Below are 27500 nucleotides of genomic sequence, written 5' to 3'. Positions count from 1 at the left end.
CTCCTTCACCACGGAGCTAGCTGCTGTAGCTGGAAAATCAAACTTTTCCCGAACCCCGTGGGGAGGAGGGCCACAACATCATGACCACCAACAAAACTCAGCAAAGATTGTTCTTGCTCCGGCTTTAACGTACGGATATTTGGCAGCGTTGCCACAATCACAGAATAGTTTGGCTCTCATCTTTCTCCGCCGCCATTACTGATCTACAGCTCAAACTAGTGGACAACATCAACCTCATTGTTCTCAGCCACTCCCTCTGTTCGCTAATTGGACCTACAAAAAATGTGTTTCTGAAAACCGATTGATGCACTGAAATCCCAGACCTAGTACAGAAGCAAAATCCAAATTGAGCGGAAGTACGAAAGAGGGCAGAGCCAGGCTACCATTAAGGTACAATGAGATCTGATTCCCTGATGCTGCCAGTGAACCATAGAGGTGACAGTGAACTTGAACAAACGTTAACAATCATGGCTTGCAGGTCTGATGTGCTCTGTGTCATTGGAGCATGTACAGGAAGCCACAGCGATTACAGCCAGATAAGTTTTAATGCAGTCAAATGGGTTTCACACAAGATAAAAGGACTTGTTCTTGTAAGGGATATTCTGTTGGTTAGCAAATTAAATATAGTACACAAAATGACAAAAGTCGCTAAAGCATATGCAGTACTTCTCTCCTCTCAGCAGGTGATAACCATTCATTGCAGATATTGCTGCCCTTTTGACTCTCCGCTCAGACACCCGCGCTAGAACTGCCTATCATTATCGTAAATCAACAGCTCATAAAAGACAAATCATTGTCAGTAATTAAGGTTTGGTTCTCATGGCTAAGCTGGACAGTAAGTGTGTACAGCTTTAATGAAACAGGATGGTTCTAGAAAAAAAGCAGTCTGGATGGGGAAACTGCTTCATGCCACTAAAACCAGAGTATCTATCTGTTCAGTCTGTTCACTGTCAGCCTGCTGAAAGCTGGTTTGTAGTAGACAGGTCCTCTATGTCATATTGACAAAGCTACTAATGGTTATTGTCAACTCTGGATCAATACAGTGTGGGATTGTTTTGCTAGTACGTGAGCTGATGGAGTATAGTCTACTTAGATGTGGAATGATGGAAGGGTTTGATCTTTTCATGTGAGCTGTGTATCTCTTGAGTGTCTTGCAAACCCTGCTTGCCAAGAAGAACATTTCTGAACTTCTGTTGACTGCTCTCATTTACCCAATGTCTACCTTTCAGTTTGTTCTCATTGAGACTGTGTTGGAGGAAATCAGACTTGCTCCCAGTTGACCTTAAAGAGAGAATTCATACAATTAGAACCGGACCGCGCTGTATGTTGATGGGACTTTGCTGGTTATGTGACCAATTTGCCCGATCAGCGTTCCTTGTTACCTACCTCTTGTGTGGGAGGCCCAGGGAGCCCCTGGACGCTTGTGGCCCCTGACATGCTTCTCTTAAGGGGGCTGTGTTTTTGCATTTGCCTCTAACAGCTGTCTTGACTGAACATCTGAATTCATTTCTAGGTCACCAGCTGTCAGTCCGGGTCTGTAGATCCGTCTTGTGTGTCTGTCCTAGCTGGGCTGGGCTGGGCAGTGACCCCTGTGAGGCCCCTCCTTACCCCATACTCTGACATGGAAGGCTGACCACTCTGGCTTGGAGGGCAGCGTGCTTTTTCACTTTTTAGGTGGGAGTTTGCACGCTTGGTTTTAATGCAGGTATAACAACATGATTAAGAAGCCTAGTCCCCTTACATTTTAAGAGGCTTTGCCAGGATAACTGTCCAATGTGATCTCTCTGGGTATCTCTGGTAAGGCTAAAAGTGTGAACCCAACAAAGAGATGGCAAGTCACAATCCCCTGAGGCCAAACCAAACCAATCAGGCGACATTGTGCTACAATCAGATGAGGAAAGGTGGTACACATAAACCCAACACAATAAATAAACAGTAGTGTATACAGTGTACTGTAAATTGACTGTATATAATGTATATGTACATGTATATATATATATATATAATTTCTAAACTTTACTGAAATGAATAGGCTGAAGATGTACAGTAATTTAAACTTATTAATTAACCATTTTTAACTAAGAATACATTGGTGGACCTCTGACGTCCAACACAAACTGCACACCCCAAAGCCAACAGTTAGACCAAGTCTTGGTGGGCCACCTGACTTAGTACAGCTTTATCACATTTGAGCTTCTTGTAGTGTTGCAGAAATATTTTTTATTACATGAATATGATTGAATGAAAGTAGCCTTTTGCTTCTGAAGAACGTTTCGGATCTGCTGTGCTCTGTGATGTTCTCTGGAAAAGGCTGTGGAATTCTCCAGAATACTCTCCTCAAGTGCAACTCAGCAAACTGGGATAAACGTTACTTCACAAACAATTACGTTTTCATAATTTATGGAAATCATGAAAATATTATGAAAGTGTGTCTCAGTTACACAGAACAGGATTCACTGTAGTTATTCTAAAGAGTGGTTATCGTCCTGTCTATTTGTAATACCGCTCCATCTTGTTGAGAGCACTGGTATCCAGCCAGGGGAGGGCTGCGGTGAGAGATGGAGGCAGACCTACATCCTCCTGCATGGGGCCTCACTCCTATCCTCTCCTGAAAGTATTTGGAAAGGAGGAGAGGGGAGGATTCCAAATCCTCCGCACACAAACACAAATGACAGAGTAGTTGTCATTAGTGTTACGGCTGAACATTACACTGAGGCTGTGTGTGTTTCTGTTCCTGACTCAGCAACTCAGTCACAAAAGGTGCACTGGCAGTGTTTGGGTAGGTAGACAAAAAACATTTAACCTCTGTTTATTGAATAGTTTCATCTGTCCAGTTATTTCCTAATCCATATGAAGGGTAAGCCTCTTGTTGGATGATTAATATTTTTTTGTCCCCATTCAAGCAGCCCATCTTCTCCCTACCGGATTATTACTCCAGGATTTGTTATGCATTAGAACGGTCTGTTTACAGTGAGGCAGAGCCTGTAGGCTGTGGTCTGGCTCGGTGAGGCGGGGCCTGTAGGCTGTGGTCTGGCTCGGTGAGGCGGGGCCTGTAGGCTGTGGTCTGGCTCGGTGAGGCGGGGCCTGTAGGCTGTGGTCTGGCTCGGTGAGGCGGGGCCTGTAGGCCTGATAGGATAGGACGGTAAGAATGTGTGCAGATGGGAATCAACAAAAGTCTACCTTATGACAATGGTCCTCACGCCGGTAGACTAGGTTGGATGGCTGAGCGGTTTGGGAGTCGGGCTATTAATCAGAAGGTTGTTGGTTCGATTCCCGGCCATGCCAAATGACTGTGTCCTTGGGCAAAGCACGTCAACCTTCTTGCCTCGGGGAGAATGTCCCTGTACTTGTACTGTAAGTCGCTCTGGATAAAAGTGTCTGCTAAATGACTAAATGTATGTATGTAAATGTACTAGGTGGTTGAGTAGTTCTCGGCTGTTGTTCCGCCTCATGTCTGTGGCATGCGGTGCGTAAGTTGAAGATGGCTTCCCTCCAGCAGACTGGCGTTCTTCTGGCCGGCCTGAGCCTTAGGCCATGTCCACATTTAACACTCTCTCTGAGCCTTGTGATTATACAACATAATGCCGACCTCACACACACACAAACACACACACGCACGCACATGAACTCTGTGTACTGTATCTAAAATGATGTTCCCACCATCCTCCTCTCTAATTCATTCCGGCTCTTGTTTTCTAATGAAAGGGATCAGAAGAGGCCACACGGATAAATGAAGGATGGTGGATGGAAGTGAGTCTTAAGCCCGGCCCCAGCCCCCCTTTTGTGGAGGATTTTTGGAGGCGGTTTGACCCTCCTCTGCTCTGCAAATTCCCTATGGCTCTGGTGTAGCAGTGCAAAACACAGTGGATTTGTATCCTCCCAGAGTGAAACTGCTAAATGTGTCGTGTAAGTGAGGTAAGGGACTGGATGCTGCCACTCCCCTGCGGCTATGTTGAACCCAGGTGCTGCTGCTGCCCTCACATTGGACACACCTGGTCCGTCACTCTAAATAAAGCCTACACACACACACACACACACACACACACACGACCCCTAATGAACTGTGTCCCAAGTCCTGACATGCAGGCAATGCAAAACATGCATCCGTTTACCAAAATCTACCAAACATTTAACAATCTTGTGTACGTGTGTGTGTGTGCGTGCGTGCGCGTGTCTGTTGTAAACAGTAGCTAGCAAAAGAGTCGTGGTGTGAGTCGATTTCCCGTCAGCTAACCTGGCCCCGTCCATCGGCCATATGGTTGGAGTATGTGAGCTGAGAAGGAGAGCAGGGCAGAGTCAGGCAGACAGGAGAGGGCTGTTGTTGGCGTGGGGGAGGGGAGGGTGCTGGAGATTTACTGAGGCTCGCAGACCAGCTGAGCACATCGAGGTCAGAGAAAAACCCCACGCTGTCAGAAACACAGAGAGCAGCCACATAGGCACAATGTGTCAGTCCCTGCAAAGCACGGGCAAAAACTACAACTCCCATGTGAAAACAGGGGCCGTGTGTGAGGCAGGCGCGCACATGTGTAATGTATGTAAATGTGTGTGTGTGGGTGGGTGGTTGTTTGTGTACATGGTTAAGGTTTATGCTGCACTAACCTTTTGCCCTCCCATTTCTTGCTTATGCCTCGTTGGTGACATTTTCAATGTCGACCTTTGCTCCAGTTCGGGTTCCAAACTGACCTCCTCCCACACTGTAGATGTCCCTTCCCTTAAAATAGTTTTCCCACTCCTCCGCAAGGTTGCAAAAGGCCACTGTCGTTATCTATGTCATTGCCACTGTAGCAAAGTCATGACTTTCCAACACAGGTTATCCATTCTGTTGTGTGGGCCTTAGATTCCAAGTCGATTTCCTCAAATCCTGGATGACAGGAGCACAATGTTCACTCTTAAGCTTTGTTGTCCTCTGCAGACCCACTGAACTCAGACATCTTGAATTGCTCTTGGTCTCTTTTCCTGCATAGTGTCTTCATTTTAGAGCATCAACGCCTCTGACTTGTTTTCTTCATTTACAATAAAGTAACTTTGGTTAATACTTGTTCATATTAAGTTAACCTTTGAATGTTCTTCTTTGTACACAATGAAGCAAGTTCCAGTGGGTTCGGAGGCATCTACTTAGATGTTAGCATGAAACATTAAGCTAATCAAACATTGATGTATACTTTGGAATTCATCCGGCTCCACGTCATCAGCGAATGCTTGGCTATGCTTCGGGCCATGGACGTTAGGGATGGACAGTTGAGCAGGTGGACGGGTAGGTCGTTCTACCATCGTGGAGAGCTGAAGGAGAAACTCTCTGTTCAGCCGTGACACGGTCATTACAGACAATACATCACGTCAAATCAGGTGCTTGATAAAGGGACTTTGGGTGTTCCCTGGAAATATAAATCAGATATAGCCTAAATCAAATGTGGCCAGATTACTGTAGAGTGTGGAAGAAATTGTGATTTCCTGTGTGCTTACATTATTCACTAATCAATAGAACAAGTCATTGGATACTAGTTAGTATGTTCTCATGTAAGCTTGCTATTAATAAGAGTAGATTGTGTCTATGTGTCAGGGTTAATAGATGTTCGGGGTCAGGAGAAAGTACTGCATAAACGTTCCTTGTCGTGACTACAAGGAGAGCTCCAACAATGATCTCTCTAGTCTGAGAGTGGTCATGTGTTGGGAGCAGTGAATCTCTTTCTCTGAGACTGTTGTAATGTCATTACTGCCTGACTGTCACAATCTATGTTTACATTCCTGTGCCCTGTAAAAGATGGTCCTCTGGCTTTCAGAGCGGAGAGACACATGATTGAGACCTAAGCCTGGTGTTGTGTTGTCATTTATTGTCAGAAGTCAGGTTTTCTCTCCCAATCTGCAGATTAATAATACCTATTAAAATCCAGAACTCAACTGAACTTAGTCACAAAATACTGGTCAATGGAATTTCAGGGTTTTACCACATGTAGATTTAATTAAATACATTTCTCACACCAGTATGTTATATTTAGGTTCGATACATTTAGCTGGGGACTATTTTTGTTCCGTAACAAGATATACCTTTGACCTTCTCTGGCCAGGGGTCTGTGGGCTAGAGGCTATGGGCTGTCATCTGCTGTAACACAGAGCTCTCTGATTGATAGGGCTTTGTGCTAGTCCTCTTATAAGTCAGGCTCCGGTCTGCAGTTCTCAGTCTCCCAGCCACCCAGCCAGCCAATGTTCCAGTCAGTGACATGGAAGTAACAGATTGCTAGACACTGGTGCTTCATCACAGAAGGGGAGGAGACAGGGCAGAGGAAATGGGGAACAGTTGGCGTTCTGTTTGCCCCGCTCAAAGCTGTGTGTTCTGTGCTGTTCTCTGGGTTTTCTCCGACCTATTTCCAGCTATGGCCGTCCTGTCAGTTTCATGTCGTCATAATCTAGACATTGCAGGGAAGCATCTGCTTGGAATGCTTTATGGTGCAGGGTTACTGGAATAGGACTGAGACTATGACGCTATGAATGAGCTTTATTGGCCTCCACTCATACTCATTGCAATGGCAGATTTCGAAATATTTTGCTAGTTGGATTTTTATAGCGGCATAAAATATAAATATGTGTGGTTAGTTCCAACCCCCTCCCCTCTCCCCATAGGTAGTGGCCCATTGGCTTTTTGTTTAAACATCTGCTCAGTGCTTTGTCAACTTTCTTTTCTACAACACACAAAGCAGCCTCCAGTAGAGCTCAGTCTCTGGAATAGTTGATAGTTCTGAATAGGATGGAAGACCAGTCTGTTCGTAGATAGAAAATCATCCACTTAAACTCTTATTGCATCTCTGACACCAACTGCTTTTGGGCTGGAAAACCCAATACGATGCTGCCTTATCCACAACTTTAAATTGCAGTTTCCATGATTATCTACTATGTAACCCACGTGCAGTATAGCATTCAAGAACGTATCATTATCTACAATGGATTGATTATAAGAGACGGCACATTATACAGCACATCTTGTGATTGTGTCTCAATTGTTGGCCTCCCTCCTTGGACCCATATAATAACAGCAAGCAGGTAATTCAGTTCTCAGCTCCTAGCTGAAGCACTGTGGGGGGGGGGGGGGTGGGGGGTGCTTGTTGTGTAACTACAAAGGGATTGGTCCTTCCACCAATATAGAGAGTGTTTGTGTGTGTTTGTGTGGTTTGTTCTGGGTGTCTGACAGTGCTTTTCAAAGGGAACTTCTATTGAGTATAGCAGTAGGCCTCCTTGGAGTCCACAATAATAACAGTGGGGGGAGTAATGGGCCTGGCTCTGGCTTTTCTATAGCCTTTTCACTGCAGACGGTGAACACAGACAGTGTCCTCCTCAAGTATTGGGCATCCTGTTCGTTTGGTTCACATTTCCGTTACGTACTCTACAAAGCACCTTTCAATCATTATTAATTGTCATGGGACACCACTGTGTTTGAAAGTGAAGTGAGTGGAAAGGCCTAAGGGGTAAAATCAAATGACTCCCTGAAAGGTCATGGTCAAACTCACAAGAGTAGGCATGATGAAAGTGCTTTGTAATGCTGCTAATCCTTCATGTAGGCTGCATCAGGCCTGTGTTCCCTGGAGTCCTACCCCTCCATCCGACAGCACGGCCTCACAGCCAGCATCTGATGGTGGACTCGGCCCACAGTAGCTAGGTCCTATCCTGTCCAACCCTGTTCCTGGAGAGCTACCATCCTTAAGGTTTTCCCAACGATTCTAATTTAGCACAGCTGTTTCTCATAATTATCTCGTTTACAAGCAGAATCGGGTTAGTTACAATTGGGGTTGGACAGCTGTGATCGACACAGTCACACACAGGCGTTCACACATACCCCCCCCCCCCCCCCCCTACAAACACACACACACACACACACACACTCTCTGACTGAACAGACAAAACCCTCTGAGGATGTGAGGATGGGATGATGACACTGGGACGGCCCTGGGGTTGTGTGTTATGTGGCTCACTGCATCCTGACTGACAGAAACACGCATAAGCTGACAGAGGTGGGGATGGGCCAATTCCCCAAGGCAGAGAGTAGACTGCCGCTTCATGATGTCATCTGTCTCCAGGGGGCGTGGTGGTTTTTGTCTCCTTCCATGGCCTGTGGTGGTGTTGAGCAAATAGCCCTGAAGCCCTTCACATGCAGGAGGCTCTCCAAGAACAAGTTCAATGTACTGAAAATACAACTTGTGCTCTCCGTTAAACTGTCCAGAGCCGCGGGAACAGATTTTATCAGGGGGGTGCTGGGGGGGGGGGGTGCTGGGGTGGGGGGGGTGTTGGGGGGGGGGGGGGTGCTGGGGGGGGTGCTTATTGTTGCGGGGCGGTGCCATGGCGGTGCCATGGTGGTGGATTGTCAAGTCTTATCATTTTAAATTCTGGTAATGTCAGCAGGGGGGGCTGCAGCACCCCCAGCACCCATTGTTTCCGCGGCCTGTCTGGTTCAATATATGGGAAATAAATGACTAAATAAATTCATTAACTCTCTTTCACAGATCTTCACACAATTCAATTTAGGTCTTACTTAGCTGATTAGTCCACGTGTCATCAGGCCATCATTCCTGGGAGCACCCAGCCCAGCGCCCAGATTGTGACTGCACACAAGACAATCCATCACTGGAAATGGTCAACTTTCACTACAAATCACCTATGGCTTTGATTCAGCCAGGTGGTGAACAATTCAGATACTGGTTTGATGTTTTTATGTACCATCTACCTAAATCAGAAGTCAGAACCCTGACTCGAGCCTTGTGAAGAAGGGAGGGGGCGGGGCTTGTGTTCTACACAGGAAGTACAGTAGCACAATACAGTTCTTAGGATAAAAGGGGTGCAGACTGCAGTCTAAAGTCTTATAGGCTACATGGTGAACATACTTGGAATTGGCCTTGGCCTCCAATATGTCTCCATGTGAATGTTCCACATTCTATGTTTGCACTACCTATCTTTTGACAAATTGATGAGCTGACAAGATGTACTTTGGTCAATGCCTCATGTTTGCTGGCAGTATTGTACTTGAGTAAGCATGCATGCAGTGGTGGTGTAATGAAGTAGTTGAGGTCAGGTCACACAATACACACACTACCACCCCCCCCTACCCCCCCCACCCCTTTTCCCTCCCTCCTAAATACAGAACACCCCTTGCCCTTTCTCCTTGGGGTCTGGATATTACACAGCCGCATGCTGTGCCCTTTGGACTGTAGGGTTCCCTCCCCCTGCCCCCCTCCCTGTGAGCCCAGCCTGGCAAACCGTTGGTGGGGGAAGGAGATGCAGCCGTGCAGACTGAAGGGTCGGGATCTGGGCTCAGAGCTTAATTTGACACTCAGCTGTTACTTCAGAGGTTATTTATAAACCTTGGCCAGAGATGAGGTGATAATGCACTGGACTGGACTGTCTTCCAGTCATGGAGCACGCAGGGAGCAGCGAGTGTCCGGGAGGCGTGGCTGAGTGACGGGATGTCTGGCACAGGAACAGAGTGATGGACTTTGTGTGTGTGTGTGTGTAGGAGGGGAGGGAGTAAGGTACAGCCAGCCGCAGTGCAGAGTCTAAATGCAGGGTTCAGTCTGGTTGCTTGCAGTCCTGCCTGTTTGGTGATGTAGTTCTGTGGCTACAAGTAACTTAGCTCAGGCAGGTTAGTTTACAGAAAGTTGTGGTAACCTCTTTGTCTTAGGCAGAGCGTTGAGGTAGGTGGGTGGGTGGGTGGTGTGTCAGTTCCCTAACAGGAAGTTCTTGTGTCGGTGGAAGGCCGTCTTTCCTGAGTGGAAGGAGTGGGTGATTTACAAATGAAGTAAAATGCTCCCTGTAGTCACTTCATCTGGCACCAGCACACTCCTTTTCACTCTCTCTCCATCTCTGCCTTATTCGTTCGCTCTCTCGCTCTCTCTCGCTCTCTCTCGTTTTCTCTCGCTTTCTCTCACTGAATCTTTTGCTTTCGTCACTGACGGCAATAAAGACCAACTGCAGTGTCATCCTTCAAAGAAAAGGAAAGTGTTATGAGAAAGGCAGATGGTTTTTTCTCTATCTTACTCAGAGGGACTTTTCCTCTCTCCCTTCACACTGAAATATCCACAACAGCAAGTGACGGCTACTTTTAGTGTTATGCTACTGTTACCTGTCAGTTGCCATCTGAAATACTAGCAGCAAAACAAATGCCCATATTCTGCAGCAAGTCATTAAACAAATAATAAAAGGAGTTTTGTTGAGCAACTCTGTCAATATTGTATGTCTTAAGTAGGCTAGTTATGCAGTGTGGGTTAATGTTTGGAGACTCACTAACCTGTATGTTGGGGGAAGCTGGGTTAATTGAATGCATGTTTCAGTAAGTAGCATTGTATCTCCCCATCTGGGAAGAAAAGTAATGTTCCTCAAACTCATCTCCCCTCTCCATCTAGGCTTGAGACAGGAAATTGCATTCCCTAAACCAGCTTTCTTCCTGGACTTCTTAATTCTAAATGAACATTCCCTGTAGCCACTGTGAGAGTTGCGGGTGATGATGGTATAGCACAAATGTTACCCTGGTTGTTTATCTCTGTCTGTGACCTTGTGTTGAAAGTTCTCTTGTCAGAAACACAATTGCACCAATGCGTATTGAAAGAGTGAAAATAAACACGTTTAAGTGCTTAACTGATTACTCGTGATGGACATTGATGTTTCCCCAGGCACAAGGTTTAACAGGCGTGGTAAGGGAAGCCACACCAGGAATGGAGAATACATTATGACATTTTCTAGTTGTGTAATCCTTGCTCGCAACCATTCGTCTTCCCTTGACAGGCCATTTTGTGTTCTCAGAGATCGTAAATAAGTCTTGATTCTGCCCATGGATAAAAAAAAAATGTTGGCTCGTGGCTGTTCTTTTTGGTCCCAGTGCTGGCAAAGGGAGAAGAGCACATGAATGCACATATCTTAAATAAGATTGAATAATACTTGGATCGATACTGATTCATTTCAAATTAGAAAAGTGTCACGGGAAGCCCTTGGTGTTGTGTCTGTCACTCCACAGATCAAGAAACTTCATGGCTCATGGTCTCTATTTAGTTTTTCTGCACGGCACAAACTGCATTGTGATCATCCTTTTTGACTGCTTTTGTTTGAGATAGACAGAAAGTTAGTTAACCGTGTCTGTGTTTAAAACAACAGGGCACTTGTGTTGCAAGTACACAATCCTCTGGTATGACGTTGTCATAAATCCTGTTAGTGACCTCATATGGGGCTTAGTGTGAGAATGGTTTTTCTTGTTGAAGGGCCAAAGTCTTATCTTTATGGGAAGCTATATAAAAGACACAAAAGGATGATGGCCTTTGAAGAGAAGGCCAAGGTAAAGAGAAGTTACTGTTGGCCCAAAGTGGAGGACTGCAATTTGTCTTATCTTCAGCGTTGGAAGAGCTTCTGTGTGTACACTGTCCACAGTCTCTGCTTTGAATTTATACCACTGGAGATCTGCTTGGCCTGTAACAACTTGTTACTACGGTAACCTTCCTCTGTCCTGAGCTTCAGTTGCCACTGATTTCAAACAGTCAGTCCCCCGTCCCTTTCGAAAGGTCACTTCAACCTGGCTGCCCCCACGACTTCAAGTCATGCGAGTGCTTGGTTGAGTCGCGACATCAGTGAGTTAGCGCCAAAGAATGCCCTTGGGTTTATGTTTAAACTGGGTGCACATGCATAGCTAATGCACTTGTTTCTTGGCTTATCCATTGACCTGTTGAATTGGGCTCCTTCACCTGGGTGCAAGCGTGGCTTTGATCTCTGTCCGTGTAGCACAAGGGGTGGAGACCAGGATGGAGGATGTTCATTCACCATCTTGATTCCTTCTTATCCATTTTATTTGTCTATAATATTATTTATTTATTTATTTGGGGGGGAGTGACCGATAATAGTCATGAGACTCGCCTCAAGCTCGGCATGACATCGGCAGTTAGAACACAAGGCTGCAGGGCTTCTCCCGCCTCTGATTCGGCTAACGAATAGACGAAAGACGACCCGTTATCTCATTAGGGGGGACCTGTGCGCGGCGGTTGATGCACCAAAACAAGGAGACAGAATTGAGACGGGAGACACAGCAGGGAACCTACAGACGGTCAAATCAAGATACGCACATATTTGTCTGAAAGCTTCGTGGCAGCATGTGGGCGGCTGATGTTCTCGGTCTTCGGGGTCCAACCAGAGGAAGGAGCCGTCTCTAATCAATCATGCTGAACTCTGCTGCTCCCCTCAGTCTGCAGTAACACGGAGCAGGGCTGACGGCCAGAGTCTAGACACTGATCAAACTATGGCATGATCCTCTTACACAACTTGATGTGTTGTGCCTAAAGTGAGGCCTTTGTTGCAGTGTAGCACATAAGAAGAAGAAGAATGCTAGCTCGCTAGGCAAAATGTGCACTGATGTGTGTTTGTGTAGCCGCCATAGCGTAGTTGATGGAGCATGTCGAAGTAGGCTGTTTTTTTTACAATGGCACCGGAGCATACTGGAAGTATGCTGGAGTCCTGTTGAGTTTTGGTTTCAGATGTTGTCAATGCTGTGGTGACACAGAGGCTTGCGCTCACTTCCTCTATTCATTCTCTTCTGTTCTTCTCCCTGGCTCCGGCTGTCTCCTGTCTTTCTCTCAGGTTAGTGGCGTTCCTCCTCAGAAGGCCCTGCTCTTACATGGTAACAAACAGCTGAAGACAAGAGGTAAGATCCCCTCTGTTTGTGTAGAACCAAGACTGTGGCAGGAGAGTGTTGTTACACATGAGGTTTCAAAAGAGTTTCAGTGATCCATTCAGTTCTACCAGGAGCCGTAAAAAAAGAAGAGAGAAAAAAAGCGAAAACGCAAGACTTTCAGTTCCCTCTTTGTCTCTCCAGGCCAGGATGTGTGCTGTGTTGTGTTTGAGTGAGCCAAGCCAGAGTCATGTTCTTGTTGTGCTGGGAAAAGTTGGGGGAAAGATGTTAATGGTGGGTAACCGGTGCCTAGAGACCATAGAAACCCATTCAGGAGAATATGAGAACCTAAAAGCTCCCCGGACGACTACCAAAACAGTCACAGGCAACCCCAGAAATATGTTTGATGTGTATATTTTAAAATATATGTGTATATATATCTGTGTGTGCATAAGAGTGTGTGTGGAGATTGCGGGTATAGGGTGGTACAGACTGGCAGCCCAACTCACAAGGGGGCGGGACAGGAAATAGATTCTGGTTGACTGCGTTACGTACTCTTCCTTTTTCATTCCTCTCCTGTCCTCTGACTGTGTGCTTTGCTGTTTACTTCTCTACAGAGGCAGTGGGAGATTATGCTTTTTGAATGTGCCCGATGTGATTTGGGATGTAGTGAGTGCAGTCGGTTTAAGCCTCTGGGGAGCATAAGGTCTGGTAGATGCCGGGTCAAGGTTCAGGGAAGCCACCTGACCATCTGGAAAACGTTCAGACTGGATTTGCGTCCCGCTCAAAAGCACAAAGGTCATAGGATGTCCTTTCTGCTCACCTCTCTCTGTTGAACATCTATTACTCTCTCCCTCCATTGTGGGGAAAAAAGCTGTGAATCTTCTTCATCTGCATTCTGTTGCAGAAAGTCCGCTTTTTAGCCCCAGCATTTGCTTTCCGTGCCTTCCTCAAGACAAAATGACGTCAAACGAAAAAAAAAGATAAAAATGACACCCAACTGTACCTGATGACTGATACACACACACACACACACACAGTCATCCTATCGCTGACAGCACACATGTCCCTTTTGAGAAGAGCAGATGCATCCAACATGTGAGGGGGGTGTATTGACAAGAAACATGGCCCAGAGACCGAGCAGGTGTCTGGGCAGGACAGAGAGACTCTTCCCCCAGGGAGCTGTTGACTCAACACAACATTGTTGTTTGGACCCTCAGCCGGCTCAGAGACTCTTCCGGTTCAACCAGTCCAACCATTTGCGAAGGTCAAACATCACAGAAGATGCTCCCATTGATGTATGTCTTCCTGTGTGGATGTGTGTGTGTGTGTGTCAGGGTGTTGAAGATGGCAGTGTGGATCCAGGCTCAACAGCTCCAGGGTGATGCGCTGCACCAGATGCAGTCCCTTTACGGACAGCACTTCCCTATCGAGGTGCGGCACTACCTGTCCCAGTGGATCGAGGGCCAGCTATGGTGAGTGAGCGACTAGCCCTCACAGCACTCACCCCGGAACTCTTACCGTCACATGGACTCTGGCTGGGGGTGTGCTTCATGTGTTGGTGTACTTGGCGTGCGCATGCCTACATGGCTGGGAGGAGTTGTCAACACTGTGTGGTTTGACCCTTCAGGGACACCATAGACCTGGAGAACCCCCAGGAAGAGTTTAAGGCCAAGCGTCTGCTGGACAGCCTCATCCAGGAACTGCAGAACAAGGCTGAGCATCAGGTGGGCGAGGACGGCTTCCTGCTCAAGATCAAGCTCGGCCACTACGCCAGCCAGCTCAAGGTGAACGAGCCAGGGCCCCAACATCGCTTTCACAAGCCTCTGGTTAAACACTGTATGCAGGTTACCGTGCATGAGTAACCAGGCATTGTGGGTATTTATGACTAAGCTCTCCTCTCGGGGATGTTTGTATTAGCTGCAGGGCAGCGTAGCCAGGCTTCCATTTCCTTCATTTCTTAACCTACACTAGCTCTCTCTTGAACATCGCTTTGGGTAAAAGCGTCTGCCAAGAAAACAAATGTACACTGGTGCCCTTTGTTCACTACAGCAGTGAACCAGTAGTAGTCGTACAAATATGTTTGTGCGTGCGGGTGCGCGCGTTTGGAGGTGCGTGGGCTGTGCGAGTCCATTGTAAGTGAAAGATGTCCTTGGAATCTCATAAAAAGCCCGTGGAGATGTAACTCATGACTTGAGGGTAATGGAGGAGCACAGCCCGTGAGTGGGCTCGCACTGTTGGCCTGCTGTGGGATCTCTGTAAATTGATCAGTCTTGTGTGCAGGGTTGTTTTTGTCAGTCAGCGGCTAACACGGCTAACACAGCACATGCGGGCCTCGTCTTTCAGAGCACGTATGACCGCTGTCCTCTGGAGCTGGTCCGATGCATCAAGCACATCCTCTACACCGAGCAGAGGCTGGTCAGAGAGGCCACCAATGTAAGTGTCCGTCACACACACACGCGCACACACACATGTGAAGACCATTGAGTGGGACACAGGGACAGACAGGACTGGTGACTCCACAGGGCTTTCATGGTTGTTCTGGATGCATACACATGCAAAGTGAAGTTTAAAGACCGACAAAGGTCAGGTTTGTGATATTGGTTAAACATGGCATTGGTCAAGAAAATACTGGAACAAATTCTTCTGGCTCCTGACTGTCTGCTGACCGGTTTAGAAGCATAATAACTGATATCCTTTCTCAGATCCTCTGTAAGAACTTATACACAAGGAAGCTCTGTCCTTCTTGCACACCATAAAATATACAACAAGGCCCCTGTACTGGTTGCATGTCGATATTGGAAATGAATGTCACACTGGTAGAGAAGATTATTGTACCATACTAATATAAAGGGCCTGACTGTTATCAGAGTATGTGTTGTGTGGTTGGACAGTACTGGAAATGCCATTATACAATCATAGCAATATTACACATTCTGTCACCAACATCTTAAATTTGTAGCATGGTGAAGCTGCAACAAATGTACCAGCACAGGATAATACCCGAGTAAAGGTACAGTGTATGATGTCTGAGGTACTAGCATAAAACAGCCGATTATATGACATTATGGAAATCTGAGCTGTTTGGGAACGCTTTTACTGCACGTTCTCTGTCATCACAGGTAGTTTTGTCTGTTTATTTTGTTAGGAAAACAGACAGTATCTATACCCTCACAAAGACCCACCTACTTACATAGCGAGACAAATGTGAAACCATACACATAGCTGATCTGAGACCATCATGTCTCACCACTGGCACAGCGTCAACCAAACTCTGAATCCACCTATCATCCGTGTGTGAGAGAAGACGTCAGGAGAGCTCCTATTATAACATGCGCTAGGTTATCAAACCATAAACCCAGTGGTCCATAAAACATCCGACTGTCAATAGGGCCCTGGCGTGGATTGATTTCTAGTCGGACCATGCCTCCCGTATCGCAGGATTGCACATTGGGAGTGATTACATTCCAGCCTGTTTATTCTGGATATCGCCACAGCAGTATCCTCCCATGCTGTGGGCACCAGCAATAAGCAAATACATTTTTCTCAGCACTTTATTGTCGTGGCCGTACTCTTTAGGAGGTTTCAGGGAAATACATGTCCCTTTGTGGGGCCGACTGAAGTTTACAGTCAGGTGGGGAGGGGGAGAGGTCTTCTGTTAACTGTGCAAAACGAGACCCTTTTTAATATCATGGATGGGAAATACACTATGAGACGGAGTCTGCATATCTTACAAGTCGACCTCACGTCTCTCGCCTGGCTCTGATTGGCAGTCGAGCTCGCCGGTGGGCAGGATGATGGACAGCATGTCCCAGAAGTACCAGCAGATCAACCAGGCCTTCGAGGAGCTGCGTCTCCTGAGCCAGGACACGGAGAACGACCTGCGCAAGCTGCAGCACAACCAGGAGTACTTCATCATCCAGTACCAGGAGAGCCTGCGCATACAGGGTACGCTCCACAACCCGGGCCCCGCGCGGCCTCCCCTCGGCCTCCCTCGGCCTCCCTCGGCCTCACTCGGCCTCACTGTGTGTGTGTGTGTGGTATGTTAGCACAGGTGCGGGAGGGAGATTTACACTCTTTCCGGGTGTTTTTCTCCCTCCTTCTCCTCCTCATCCCTCGCTCCCTGTCATCCGTCCCCTCCCTCCCCCCTCCAGCCCAGCTCACCAGCCTAGCCACACTGCCCCCTGCTGACAGGCAGCTGCGGGAGCCTAGCTTACTGAGCAAGAGAGCCACTGTGGAGGCTTGGCTCACCCGGGAAGCAAACACACTACAGAAATACAGACTGGTACGCCTCCCCCCCCATCCAGCACAAGACACACGGGCACTTACATTTGAGATTACAGCACAGGCACATTTACACTGTGTGTCTGTGTGTGTGTGTGTGTGCGTGCGTGCGTGCGTGCGTTTATACATGTGTCTGCTTGTGTGTGTGTGTGTGTGTGTGTGTGTGTGTGTGTACAGGACCTAGCAGAGAAGCACCAGAAGACACTGCACCTCCTGAGAAAACAGCAGACCATCATCGTAGACGACGAACTGATCCAGTGGAAGAGACGGCAGCAGCTGGCCGGCAACGGTGGTCCTGCTGAGGGGGGCCTGGACATCCTCCAGTCCTGGTGAGGACTCAGGTCACACACGCTGCACACACTTGACCCCACTCTACACCCCACAGGTCAGAGGGCAAAGTTTAACCATGCTCTCAGTGGGCACCGTGACTTGTTTACTCAGTAACTCAGAACACAGGCGTATTTCATCCACTCGCTTTTGAACAAACATGGGCTTACCTCAGTATGCTCATACTGCTGTGAACACGTCTCTGTGTGTGTTCGTGTCCCAGGTGCGAGAAGCTAGCCGAGACTATCTGGCAGAACAGGCAGCAGATTCGAAGAGCGGAGCACCTCAGGCAGCAGTTGCCCATCCCAGGCCCCATCGAAGACCTCCTGAACGAGCTCAACAGCACCATCACAGATATCATCTCAGCGCTTGTCACTAGGTGTGTGGATCGACCCGTTCTTGTCTCTCGCCCATCTGCCTTCCCCCATCCTCTCTCTGCCTTCACGCATGTTGATTATTGCCCTGTGGAACAGTGTGCAGAAGCAGCATTGTTGCAGTGTGTACTGTACAGCAACAAGTTGATTTACCCCATTTCATAACCAGCCTGAGGCATCATGCAACCTCTGCAGAGAACTTACACAAGTTTGAGTCTTGTGTGGTAAACAGATCAGACACATGACTCCTATTTACAAAACGACATCATCTAAGTGGTTGCTCTAATATTGAATAAGTCATTAACGGTCACTCAAGTGTGATGATGTGACTAGGATGAGCTCCAAGAAGCACAATGTTCATAAAACTAGGACGCGTGTGTGTGTGTGTCAGTATCTGTGTTATGTGTGTTAGCACGTGTGTATTTGTTCCTGTGTGTGTGAACATGTGTGTGTGTCGGTGCGCGTGTGTGTGATTTGTACCACGCTGAGTCTCATGCTGGGCTGACGCAGAGCGAAGGCTGGCCAGCCCAACCCCCCTTCCCCATCCCCATCCCTGCCCTGCTCCCCAACCCCCGCTGGTCTTGGCCCGCGAGCAGACCAGCCTAGCAAGGCTTACAGAACCCATCGACCCCTGGACAGGAAGATCAGGAATTGGGAAGGTGATGGACAAGAGGCAGACGAGCGGTTTAAAAGACGGGGAGGATGGACGAGAGAGGAAAGATACAAGCAGAGAGAGAGAGAGAGAGAGAGAGAGAGAGAGGGGGGAGATACAAGGAGAGAGAGGGAAGATACAAGTAGAGAGACAGAGGAGATACAAGTAGAGAGAGAGAGAGAAAGAGAGAGAGAGAGAGAGAGAGAGAGAAGAGATACAAGTAGAGAGAGCGAGAGAGGAGATACAAGTAGAGAGAGAGAGAGGGGAGATACAAGTAGAGAGAGAGAGAGAGAGAGAGAGAGAGAGAGAGAGAGAGAGAGAGAGAGAGAGAGAGAGAGAGAGAGAGAGAGAGAGCGAGAGAGAGAGAGAGAGAGAGGAGACAACTTATGACTTATGAGAGTCGAGGAGAAGAGATACAAGTAGAGAGAGAGAGGGGAGATACAAGTACAGAGAGAGAGGGGAGATACAAGTAGAGAGAGAGAGAGGGGAGATACAAGTAGAGAGAGAGAGAGAGAGAGAGAGAGAGAGAGAGAGAGAGAGAGAGAGAGAGAGAGAGAGAGAGAGAGAGAGAGAGAGAGAGAGAGGAGACAACTTATGACTTATGAGAGTCGAGGAGAGACATAAAGGCTGCTGGCGAGATGAGCATGGAGTCACATGGGTCGCCGCAGCGGCATTGACAGCACGAGTCGTCGTTGCCCGGAGGCTCTCTCAGCCTAGCAGACGACCGCAACGCCTCGCCGCGGAAACAAGGAGCTCCCTCGGCGCACCCAGCATCCCTGTCTCTTCTCCAGCACTGGGTCCCTGCTGACCCCCATAATGCACCCAGAACATGTCCCTGTCACAGCGATGTCCGTTGGGCCACAGACAGAGTGTTAACGTTGGCGCACAGTGACTTCCAAAATGCCAAACACAAGGGTGTCCTCTCGTTCCTCTCCCGTTGTGCCCTCCAGATGAGCCACATCTTCTCCATTTCCCGATCCCCTAGTGGGCAGCTAAAAAGGGGGAGGGGTTGGTTTGTCATCGCTGCTTGCTGAATGTGCACAGCAGCTCAGCCCAGTTGTCGCTCAGATGAACTCTGGGACTGTTCTAGCTCTCTGTCTGTTTCCATCTGTGGGTCTGTCACTCTCTTTCACTCTCTCTCCTCTCCCCACCTCTCTCTCTCTCTCTCTCCCCACTTCTTTCTCTCTCTCTTTCTCTCTCTCTCTCTCACGCTGAGTGCTTTTGTGTTTCCGTCTGTGAAAGAAAGACGTATGTTGACTGTAAACGTTCATTAGCCGTAGTGTGTCGCTAGGAGTCCTGGTGGTTTACGCTGACCTTGTGGCATTCTCCTTTTTTCTTCAGCACCTTCATCATTGAGAAGCAGCCTCCACAGGTTCTAAAGACCCAGACCAAGTTTGCCGCGACAGTGCGCCTCCTAGTGGGGGGGAAGCTGAATGTGCACATGAACCCTCCACAGGTCAAGGCCACCATCATTAGCGAACAGCAAGCCAAAGCCCTTCTCAAGAACGAGAATACTCGCAAGTGAGTTCCTGCTGTGTGTGGTTTTCATCACTGTCTTTCACGCCACGTTTTAAATCGTCGTTTTTTTTTTTTTTTTTACATTCTTCATATAAATGGCAGCAAACCTAAAGAATGTCTTTTAAGTCGGTCTTTGCTCTGAATACCTATCTTTCCTTTGCATGCCTACCTTGTGTGACTATAGAATTATTGTTTAGTAGTATAGTAGTGAGTCAGGTGGCTGAGCGGTTAGGGAATCGGGCTAGTAATCAGAAGGTTGCTGGTTCGATTCCCGGCCAAATGACGTTGTGTCCTTGGGCAAGGCACTTCACCCTACTTGCCTCGGGGGGAATGTCCCTGTACTTACTGTAAGCGTCTGCTAAATGTATATGTAAATAGTAAGGATAGGGCATTGTCAGATACCCAAAGAAATCTCAGGACTACCGTTCATTAAAATATTTCCTCAATTTTCTCACGGTTAGAAGGCCAAGTATTGAACCTGTATCCTCCAATCATCTCTGAAATTTGTGGCATCGGCTCCCTGCTTTGGTAACAGCAACAAAAGCTCTGAAAGCTATTGTAACGCTCCCCTTCCTCCTCCCTATCCCCTTTCTCCTCCTCCTTGGCCTCCCTCTCTTCCTCCCTTCCCTCTCTCAGTGACAGCAGTGGTGAGATCCTCAACAACAACTGTGTGATGGAGTACCACCAGACCACAGGAACTCTCAGCGCCCACTTCAGGAACATGGTGAGGATGGGTCGTCCAGGTACAGGGCTGGAGGCTTAGGGTTAGGGCTGCTGTTTGTGTGAAAGGGTTAAGGTACTGTAACCACCCAGTGAAGCCCTGGAGATTCTGAAAAACACATACATACGGTGGAGGTTGCGCAATGCTCACTCCATAGATTTCCCTGGTCCCTTAAGGTTCTTTATGGATGATTTAGGATGTTATCTCTGTGTGCCTCAACACGAATGCGAGAGAGACGTTTATTTATTTGTTTGTTTGTTTCCTTATTTGCATTTACACAATGATTAAAACGATATAAAGATACAAAAGAAGAAAAAAAAACACGCAGGCGGGGCCAGAAACCTATGTGGTTTTTCGTGGGCCCCACCCCAGAAACGTAATAGTCAATATTGTACATTAATCAAACTAAACCAAATTTTCAAAAATAAATAAATACAATTTGAGACGAGGTGCCCGACAGCTTCGAGTGAACAGGAAGATGTGTTTACATTGTCTGAGCCTCTTCTCCCTGTTTCATTCAGTCTTTGAAGCGGATCAAACGCTCGGACAGGCGAGGGGCGGAGTCGGTGACGGAGGAGAAGTTTACCATTCTGTTTGAGTCCCAGTTCAGCGTTGGGGGAAATGAGCTGGTTTTTCAGGTTAAGGTAAGAATGGAGGTGTGGAAACGCAGCCAGAGAAAAGAGAGAGAGAGAGAGACCAACAGGATGAATAAGCAGAGCTAAAAATGACATAGACTCCAGGAACATAAAGCAGGCAGGTAGATAAACAGAAACTGCTGGTGTCTATTCTGGCTAACGTCTTTCTTATTGCCGGGATTCAGTGGAGCATATTATCATCCAGATAACATGTCCTTAAACAAACACCTCTACACACTATCTTCATCACATCCACTCACATATAGTCCAACCCCACCCTCCAGTCATAGGACTTCTTAATGAGTTTCGAGGCCCAGCAGACCCACTAATGTGTTTTTTCCCTGTGGATGTGTGGGTTTAGACCAATGTGTGTTGTTGTTTTTCTGTTAGACATTATCACTTCCTGTGGTGGTCATAGTCCACGGTAGTCAAGACAACAACGCCACAGCAACCGTTCTTTGGGATAACGCTTTTGCCGAGCCGGTATGTCGATTATTTTTTCGAAACATGTTCATTAAGCTTGTGTACTTGTATGTACCTATGGGCTATCTGTCTTTGTTAGGGATGTTTACTCTTTTGTGTGTGCAATATTGTATCGCTCTATGGGTCCTTAGCTATCCTGAATGTCCTCCCAGGGTCGGGTGCCCTTCTTAGTGCCTGATAAAGTGATGTGGCCCCAGCTGTGTGAGACCCTCAACATGAAATACAAGGCTGAGGTCCAGAGCACTCGGGGGCTCTCGGAGGAAAACCTGGTCTTCTTGGCCCAGAAGGCCTTCAGCAGCTCCAGCATCAACCCTGAAGACTACCGCAACATGACCATGACCTGGTCCCAGTTTAACAGGGTGAGCCCGGCAACCACCGACCGAGGGGTAGGGTTGGGTCATGGTTTTTGATCTGAAGTTTTATGATCTATGATTTAAGATGGACGTAGGCTTGCGACTACATGCAAGATTAGCCTGGTTGTTATGCTTTGCAGGGTCCAAGAGTGATGCTCACCACTGAACATTTAAACCTCCAAGAGAGAGCAAGATAGAGGGTGCAAACGAGAGAGGAAGAGATTCTTCTCTCTGTCAGCAAAGCTCTCAGTTGCTCTTAATGAGCCTGTTTGTTCAGAGAGGCAGCACTAATCCAGCTCTAGGCCTCATTGGCTCCCTCTAACCAACCAATGACGACAGAAAGCACACACGCATTCAGATCATATTCACCCCAGACCATCCAGTTTCATCAGTGAAAGGCCTTGGATACAGAAACATACATACAATTTGGTGCATCACAATACCCCTCTCCTACACACACACACACACACACACACGTAAGGTACACACACATCCACACATACACAAGACCACTGCATATGAATGCAATACTGTGGTGAATGGATGAATGAGGACACTTTGTTGTTGTTGGAAGCTCAGAGATCCTGGATCCTGATTGTTTGTTTGTACGCAGCATGTAAACAGTGTATACAGGTTGAGGCAAAAAAACATACAGATGAAGTCCTTGACTGTAAACCTTCCCCATACAGGAGAGCTTGCCTAGCAGGAACTTCACATTCTGGCAGTGGTTTGACGGGGTCATGGAGCTGACTAAGAAACATCTCAAGCCCCACTGGAATGATGGGTAAGAAAAAAACTCTTTGTTCAAGTCTGTGTTCTTATTTTTCCCTCTCGGAAATGGCTGGTCGTCAGATTTTAGTCGCTAGTGTAGCGGAAATGGAACAGAAAGAGAGCATAATAGAATTTAATAGCCACTTGTTTTTTGTGATTGACAGCTGGTTAGCCTTACGGCTTGTTGGAAGAGTGCACACAATGGTAGAAGTGAACGAGTTTCCTTCCAGTTAATCCCTTTTCCCGTTAATGGCTCAGATCAGACCGCTTCATCAATTCCAACGACTGGGCCACAAGGCCCTCTCTAACAAGTACATGTGACTTGACCATAGCAACGGCAAGTTCCTCAAATGTATCCTTAGCAACCATAAGTCAGGAGAGCAGACAAAGAGCAGGCGTGCCGATGTACGATGACATCTCTTCAACCCCTCTCTCTGGCTCGGGTCCTTAGGGCCATTCTGGGCTTTGTGAACAAGCAGCAGGCCCAGGATATGCTGATGTCAAAACCCAATGGCACCTTCCTGCTGCGCTTCAGTGACTCTGAGATAGGAGGAATCACCATTGCCTGGGTGGCTGAAAACCCTAACAAAGCAGGTACGTACATTATCCCCATTCAGTACCACATTCACATATTCAAGTTTTATGCTAGCGTCAGCCTGTAGATTGTGTTTTATTATGTTTCCCTGTAGAAATTCTGGCACAGCACAAAAACAGAAAGAAAAGTGGTTGTGCACTCACCGTCTCTCTATTTTCCCATCAAAATTAGGAATCTAAACGCAGTGGTTTAAGTGTGTTTCCGTTCTCTTTTCCGTTCCAGGGGAGAGGATGGTGTGGAATCTCATGCCTTACACAACCAAAGACTTCTCCATCCGTTCTCTGGCTGACCGCATCAGTGACCTCAACCACCTGCTGTTCCTCTACCCAGACAGAGCCAAGGACGACGTCTTCTCCAAATACTACACCCCGCCTCTCTGTATGCATGCCCAGTACTTCTACAAAGAAACTCCAATGAATTGTTTCCTTCACATACAGGACTGGTAGTGACACCCAATATCTGTCTCACAAGCCACCTTGTCTCTCTTACAGCAAAAGCAGTTGACGGATACGTCAAACCTCAGATCAAACAAGTGGTACCAGAGTGAGTGCTCGTCTCCCCTCCTGTATCCATTTCTCACTTAGTCCTTCCTTGCTCTCCCCTCCCTCCCTCCCTCCCTCCCTCCCTCCCTCCCTCCCTCCCTCCCTCCCTCCCTCCCTCCCTCCCTCCCTCCCTCCCTCCCTCCCTCCCTCCCTCCCTCCCTCCCTCCCTCCCTCCCTCCCTCCCTCCCTCCCTCCCTCCTTTCTCTCTCTCCTTTCTCTCCTTTCTCTCTCTCTCTCTCTCTCTCTCTCTCTCTCTCTCTCTCACTGTGGCAACAGTTAAAGTTAATTACCAAACAATGGTTCTTGAATACAGATCAACCATTAGGCATTCTCTATCGGGGGACCAATTAGAGTCTTCAGTGGTTCTGCCTGCTCAGCCCTCTCTCTCCTTTCATCACAGTAGTTAAGGTTGTTAGTGAGCCGGCCTCTGTCCCTGCTGTGCTCCTCCAATCCCTCCCCTGCTCCACTTAGCCACCCAGGGGTGATGAACAGGAGAGAGAAGTCGCTGAATCTGGCTTTGGGAAGGCTCAGAAGGTTTGGTCTGTTTGTGGCTGCTTTGGTAACTACTGATGTTGGTGCTCCCTTGTCCCAGGTTCACCACAGCCAATCCTGACCCAGCTGGAAACCCCACCTACATGGATCACGGTGCCTCTCCTGTTCCTGCTAGTCACCCTCAACACTATGGCATTTACCCACCTATGTAAGGCACTGCATTGTATTGGGAGTGTGTGTGTGTGTGGGTGAGTGAGTGAGTGAGTGAGTGAGTGAGTGAGTGAGTGAGTGAGTGAGTGACAGATGATTTGATGTACGGAAAATGTGTGTTGTGTGCCATTTTGGGTGACTCCTCTTCTCTCCATAATGGCCCAGGAGTGACTCCATGCTGGATGCGGAGGGGGATTTTGATCTAGATGACACCATGGATGTGGCGAGACACGTGGAGGAGTTGCTTAGAAGGCCAATGGAGAGCCAATGGAGTGGCCAACAGTCGTGACCTTCACCCTCCAACCCCTGACCCCTGACCCCTCCAAATGAAAGCCCCTCTTGACATTTCTCATAGTTTAATTCCATTAATTTACCATTTTATTTGAAATAGCTATCATGTGAAATGTTCATAATGAATTTGTTGTTTTGTTTGTTGTGTTTTTTTTTCTCTCATTTCATGCAAGCATGCAAGTGCATGTCATTTACTTTTTTTCCTTGTCTCTGTATGTACTGTATTTGTAAAATTGATTAACTATAATGCAAAGAAAACACCATGTTACAGTATTATGGGAAAGGAAGGAAAGGAAATATCATAGAAATCATGCATCTATTTTCATTGCTGCATGAAATTGTAACAATTTTGATGAGCAAGCTCAACAACCTGAAGAGAAATTTGTGAATGAAGTCAGTATAACAGTTTTTCAAAAAGAATTGTTCGGTTTTATGCTTTCCTGTTTATCAATGATTACTTTTCAAATTGAACCTTGCCGAAGAAAACTTGTCATTGAAGGGTTAGTCCATGTACACTAAACTGCACGCATATTCACTCTTTTCTCACTATTCGCTACACAACCTGACCATTCTTGACACACGTGTTTGACTTATATGTGCTCTGGTCAGTGCCAGCTTAGACGTGTGACACGAACCTCTCCCATTACACACAGGGCTATTTTGTGTTCAACTGTTTGCACATGGAAAGGCAAACGCAAACACAAGCATGTAACCAGCGCTGCTAGCCGTCCAACTCCATGTCTGTGGACCCCCTCCCTCCCCGACCCCTTCCTGCCCGTGTACACCCATCAATGTTGCTTCCCCACCGGTTCATGTCTGTGCCAGCAATGCTACCTCTTATAACTACTGTAACTGGTGTTTCAAGCACAACAGCAATGCACTCAGTGTCAACGTCAAACGTTGGGCTTTTATCGTGGAAAAACTTTGCCGTTCATCTCTTGGTATTGTCCCTGTTGGGAGTCTTGGTGTTTGTACATGTGACAAGCTCTCAGAGGCCTCGCGCTAAAAGGCCGAGGGAACCAGCACATTGATCAGTGTGCTCCGTCAGTGCTTGGTCCCTGTTGTGATGCTCTGGTTCTTTAAAACAATTCTATGCAGATGCAGGTATGTCCATGGCCGTGTTGTTCCTGTCTGGTTATCTGTCTGCTTGTGTCTTGAACTGCCTCTGATTGGTCACTGTTACTAAACCTGCATGTGCACGTCTGTGTCTGTTTATAACGGCATGAGGCATAAGCTGACATCTTGGGACAGATAGGTAAAATGTGAAGAATATAAACAGCCTCCATTGTCCTGAGGCTTAACGCGTCCAACACTCGCTGAAGAAAAGCTATGGATCCACCCATCCTTGTAGCCCCCACCCACACAGGTGACTCTCTCACACACACACACATACACACACACACATACATACACACACATACACACACCCAAACAGACATTGAGCCATTGGACAACTACCGCCACAACAACATGCACCTCCTCTTACAAGCTTTGCCCACTCAGGAACAAATCACTATTCTTAATGTACATTGAGGTAACAAAAGACAAATAGAGGATGACTTATCTATATAGTAAAGCATATGTCAATTTATTTTCTCTACCATAATTCTATTTTAGTATGGTTTTTGTCAGCGGCACGCTCCTCTTGAATGTATGCATGCATGACCTCAGAGGATATACTGAATGGATGCCATTTTGCTCATCCCAAGTACCTGTGAAAGCCATACTGCAAATGAAGAATCTGAAGAAATGTTCCAATGTGCTTGATGTTTGTCCAAGAGACTTTATTTAAAGTATTCTTTGCATTTCTATTTAGTCAACAACCAATTTTCTTTATATTTCTTGATTGCTGATGTTGAGCTACATGGAGACATTTCTTGTGATATATTTTTTAACATTATTCACATAATTTCAAACTTGGATCTTTATTTTATAGTGGTCTATGTACTTGCTAAAGATGGCGGTGTGTTATGTTCAGTGTATGGTCAGTGTATGTTTGTGGTTTGGTTTTAGCACTTAGAAGAGAAAGAACTGTTGAAATGGAAATAAAGTTTTATTAATAATTTGAACCATACCATAAAAGTGAAAAACTATTGAAATACATTTTATGGTTTGCTCACTCTTTATCATGCATCTATGTTCCAAGTAAAGACCACCCAAAAGACCCACATTGCACAAAAGTGGCTTGGTGAATCATGGCCATCTCTTCTGTAAGGCGAGGAGAATGTTTTGTAATCTGCAGTCCCTTAAACTAATCTGTGACCTGTGGGTTCCTTTCCAGCATAAAACACATGCTCTGTTATTTTCAGGTCAAGTAACTGGTTTTAAGAAAAAATGATGTACGTAGACTTCAAGTACACACACTTAGCTAGGCACAGCCGTGGTATTTGTACATGGTTGTACATCTACATCAAAGACCATGTTATTATGTTAACTCTTTCTTGTCCTTGTGCCTGAGGGGTTTGTTACGCTATACTCCAAATTCTCAAGCAACCAACTCAAGTCTGCCCCTTAGTGGCTCTTAGTCTGTATGTCAGACATAAACATATTGCTGTTCTTTGTTGATGAAGTGATAATAGAATGCAATTAACACATGAATGCATTGAAATCATCTTAGATTTGGTCCC

At 46.9% G+C, this 27500-nt stretch overlaps 1 protein-coding gene across 4 annotated transcripts in view; it reads left to right on the top strand.

Moving 5' to 3' along the window:
* The window catches only part of stat5a (signal transducer and activator of transcription 5a), a 35629-nt gene extending 8653 nt beyond the window's left edge, over window positions 1–26976 (top strand). The window contains exons 2-20 of one of the 4 annotated variants that reach the window (XM_084676970.1): window positions 12595–12658; window positions 13963–14100; window positions 14256–14412; window positions 14972–15061; window positions 16399–16573; window positions 16780–16910; window positions 17087–17238; window positions 17460–17615; window positions 19604–19783; window positions 20417–20504; window positions 21023–21145; window positions 21527–21619; window positions 21772–21978; window positions 22662–22756; window positions 23195–23337; window positions 23561–23716; window positions 23830–23881; window positions 24473–24580; window positions 24748–26976. In XM_084676970.1, coding sequence (XP_084533096.1) covers window positions 13973–14100; window positions 14256–14412; window positions 14972–15061; window positions 16399–16573; window positions 16780–16910; window positions 17087–17238; window positions 17460–17615; window positions 19604–19783; window positions 20417–20504; window positions 21023–21145; window positions 21527–21619; window positions 21772–21978; window positions 22662–22756; window positions 23195–23337; window positions 23561–23716; window positions 23830–23881; window positions 24473–24580; window positions 24748–24871 — 2358 coding nt within the window. In that variant the 5' untranslated portion in view covers window positions 12595–12658; window positions 13963–13972 and the 3' untranslated portion in view covers window positions 24872–26976. The other 3 variants (XM_084676971.1, XM_084676969.1, XM_084676972.1) reach the window with 3 other exon arrangements.
* Window positions 26977–27500: the final 524 nt, after the last annotated feature.

The sequence above is a fragment of the Hypomesus nipponensis genome, chromosome 17 (assembly GCF_054491055.1).
Source record: "Hypomesus nipponensis isolate SF chromosome 17, ASM5449105v1, whole genome shotgun sequence".
Taxonomy (NCBI): domain Eukaryota; kingdom Metazoa; phylum Chordata; class Actinopteri; order Osmeriformes; family Osmeridae; genus Hypomesus; species Hypomesus nipponensis.
The sequence above is the reverse complement of the archived record's forward strand: the minus strand, read 5'-3'. Positions and strand labels throughout refer to the sequence as shown.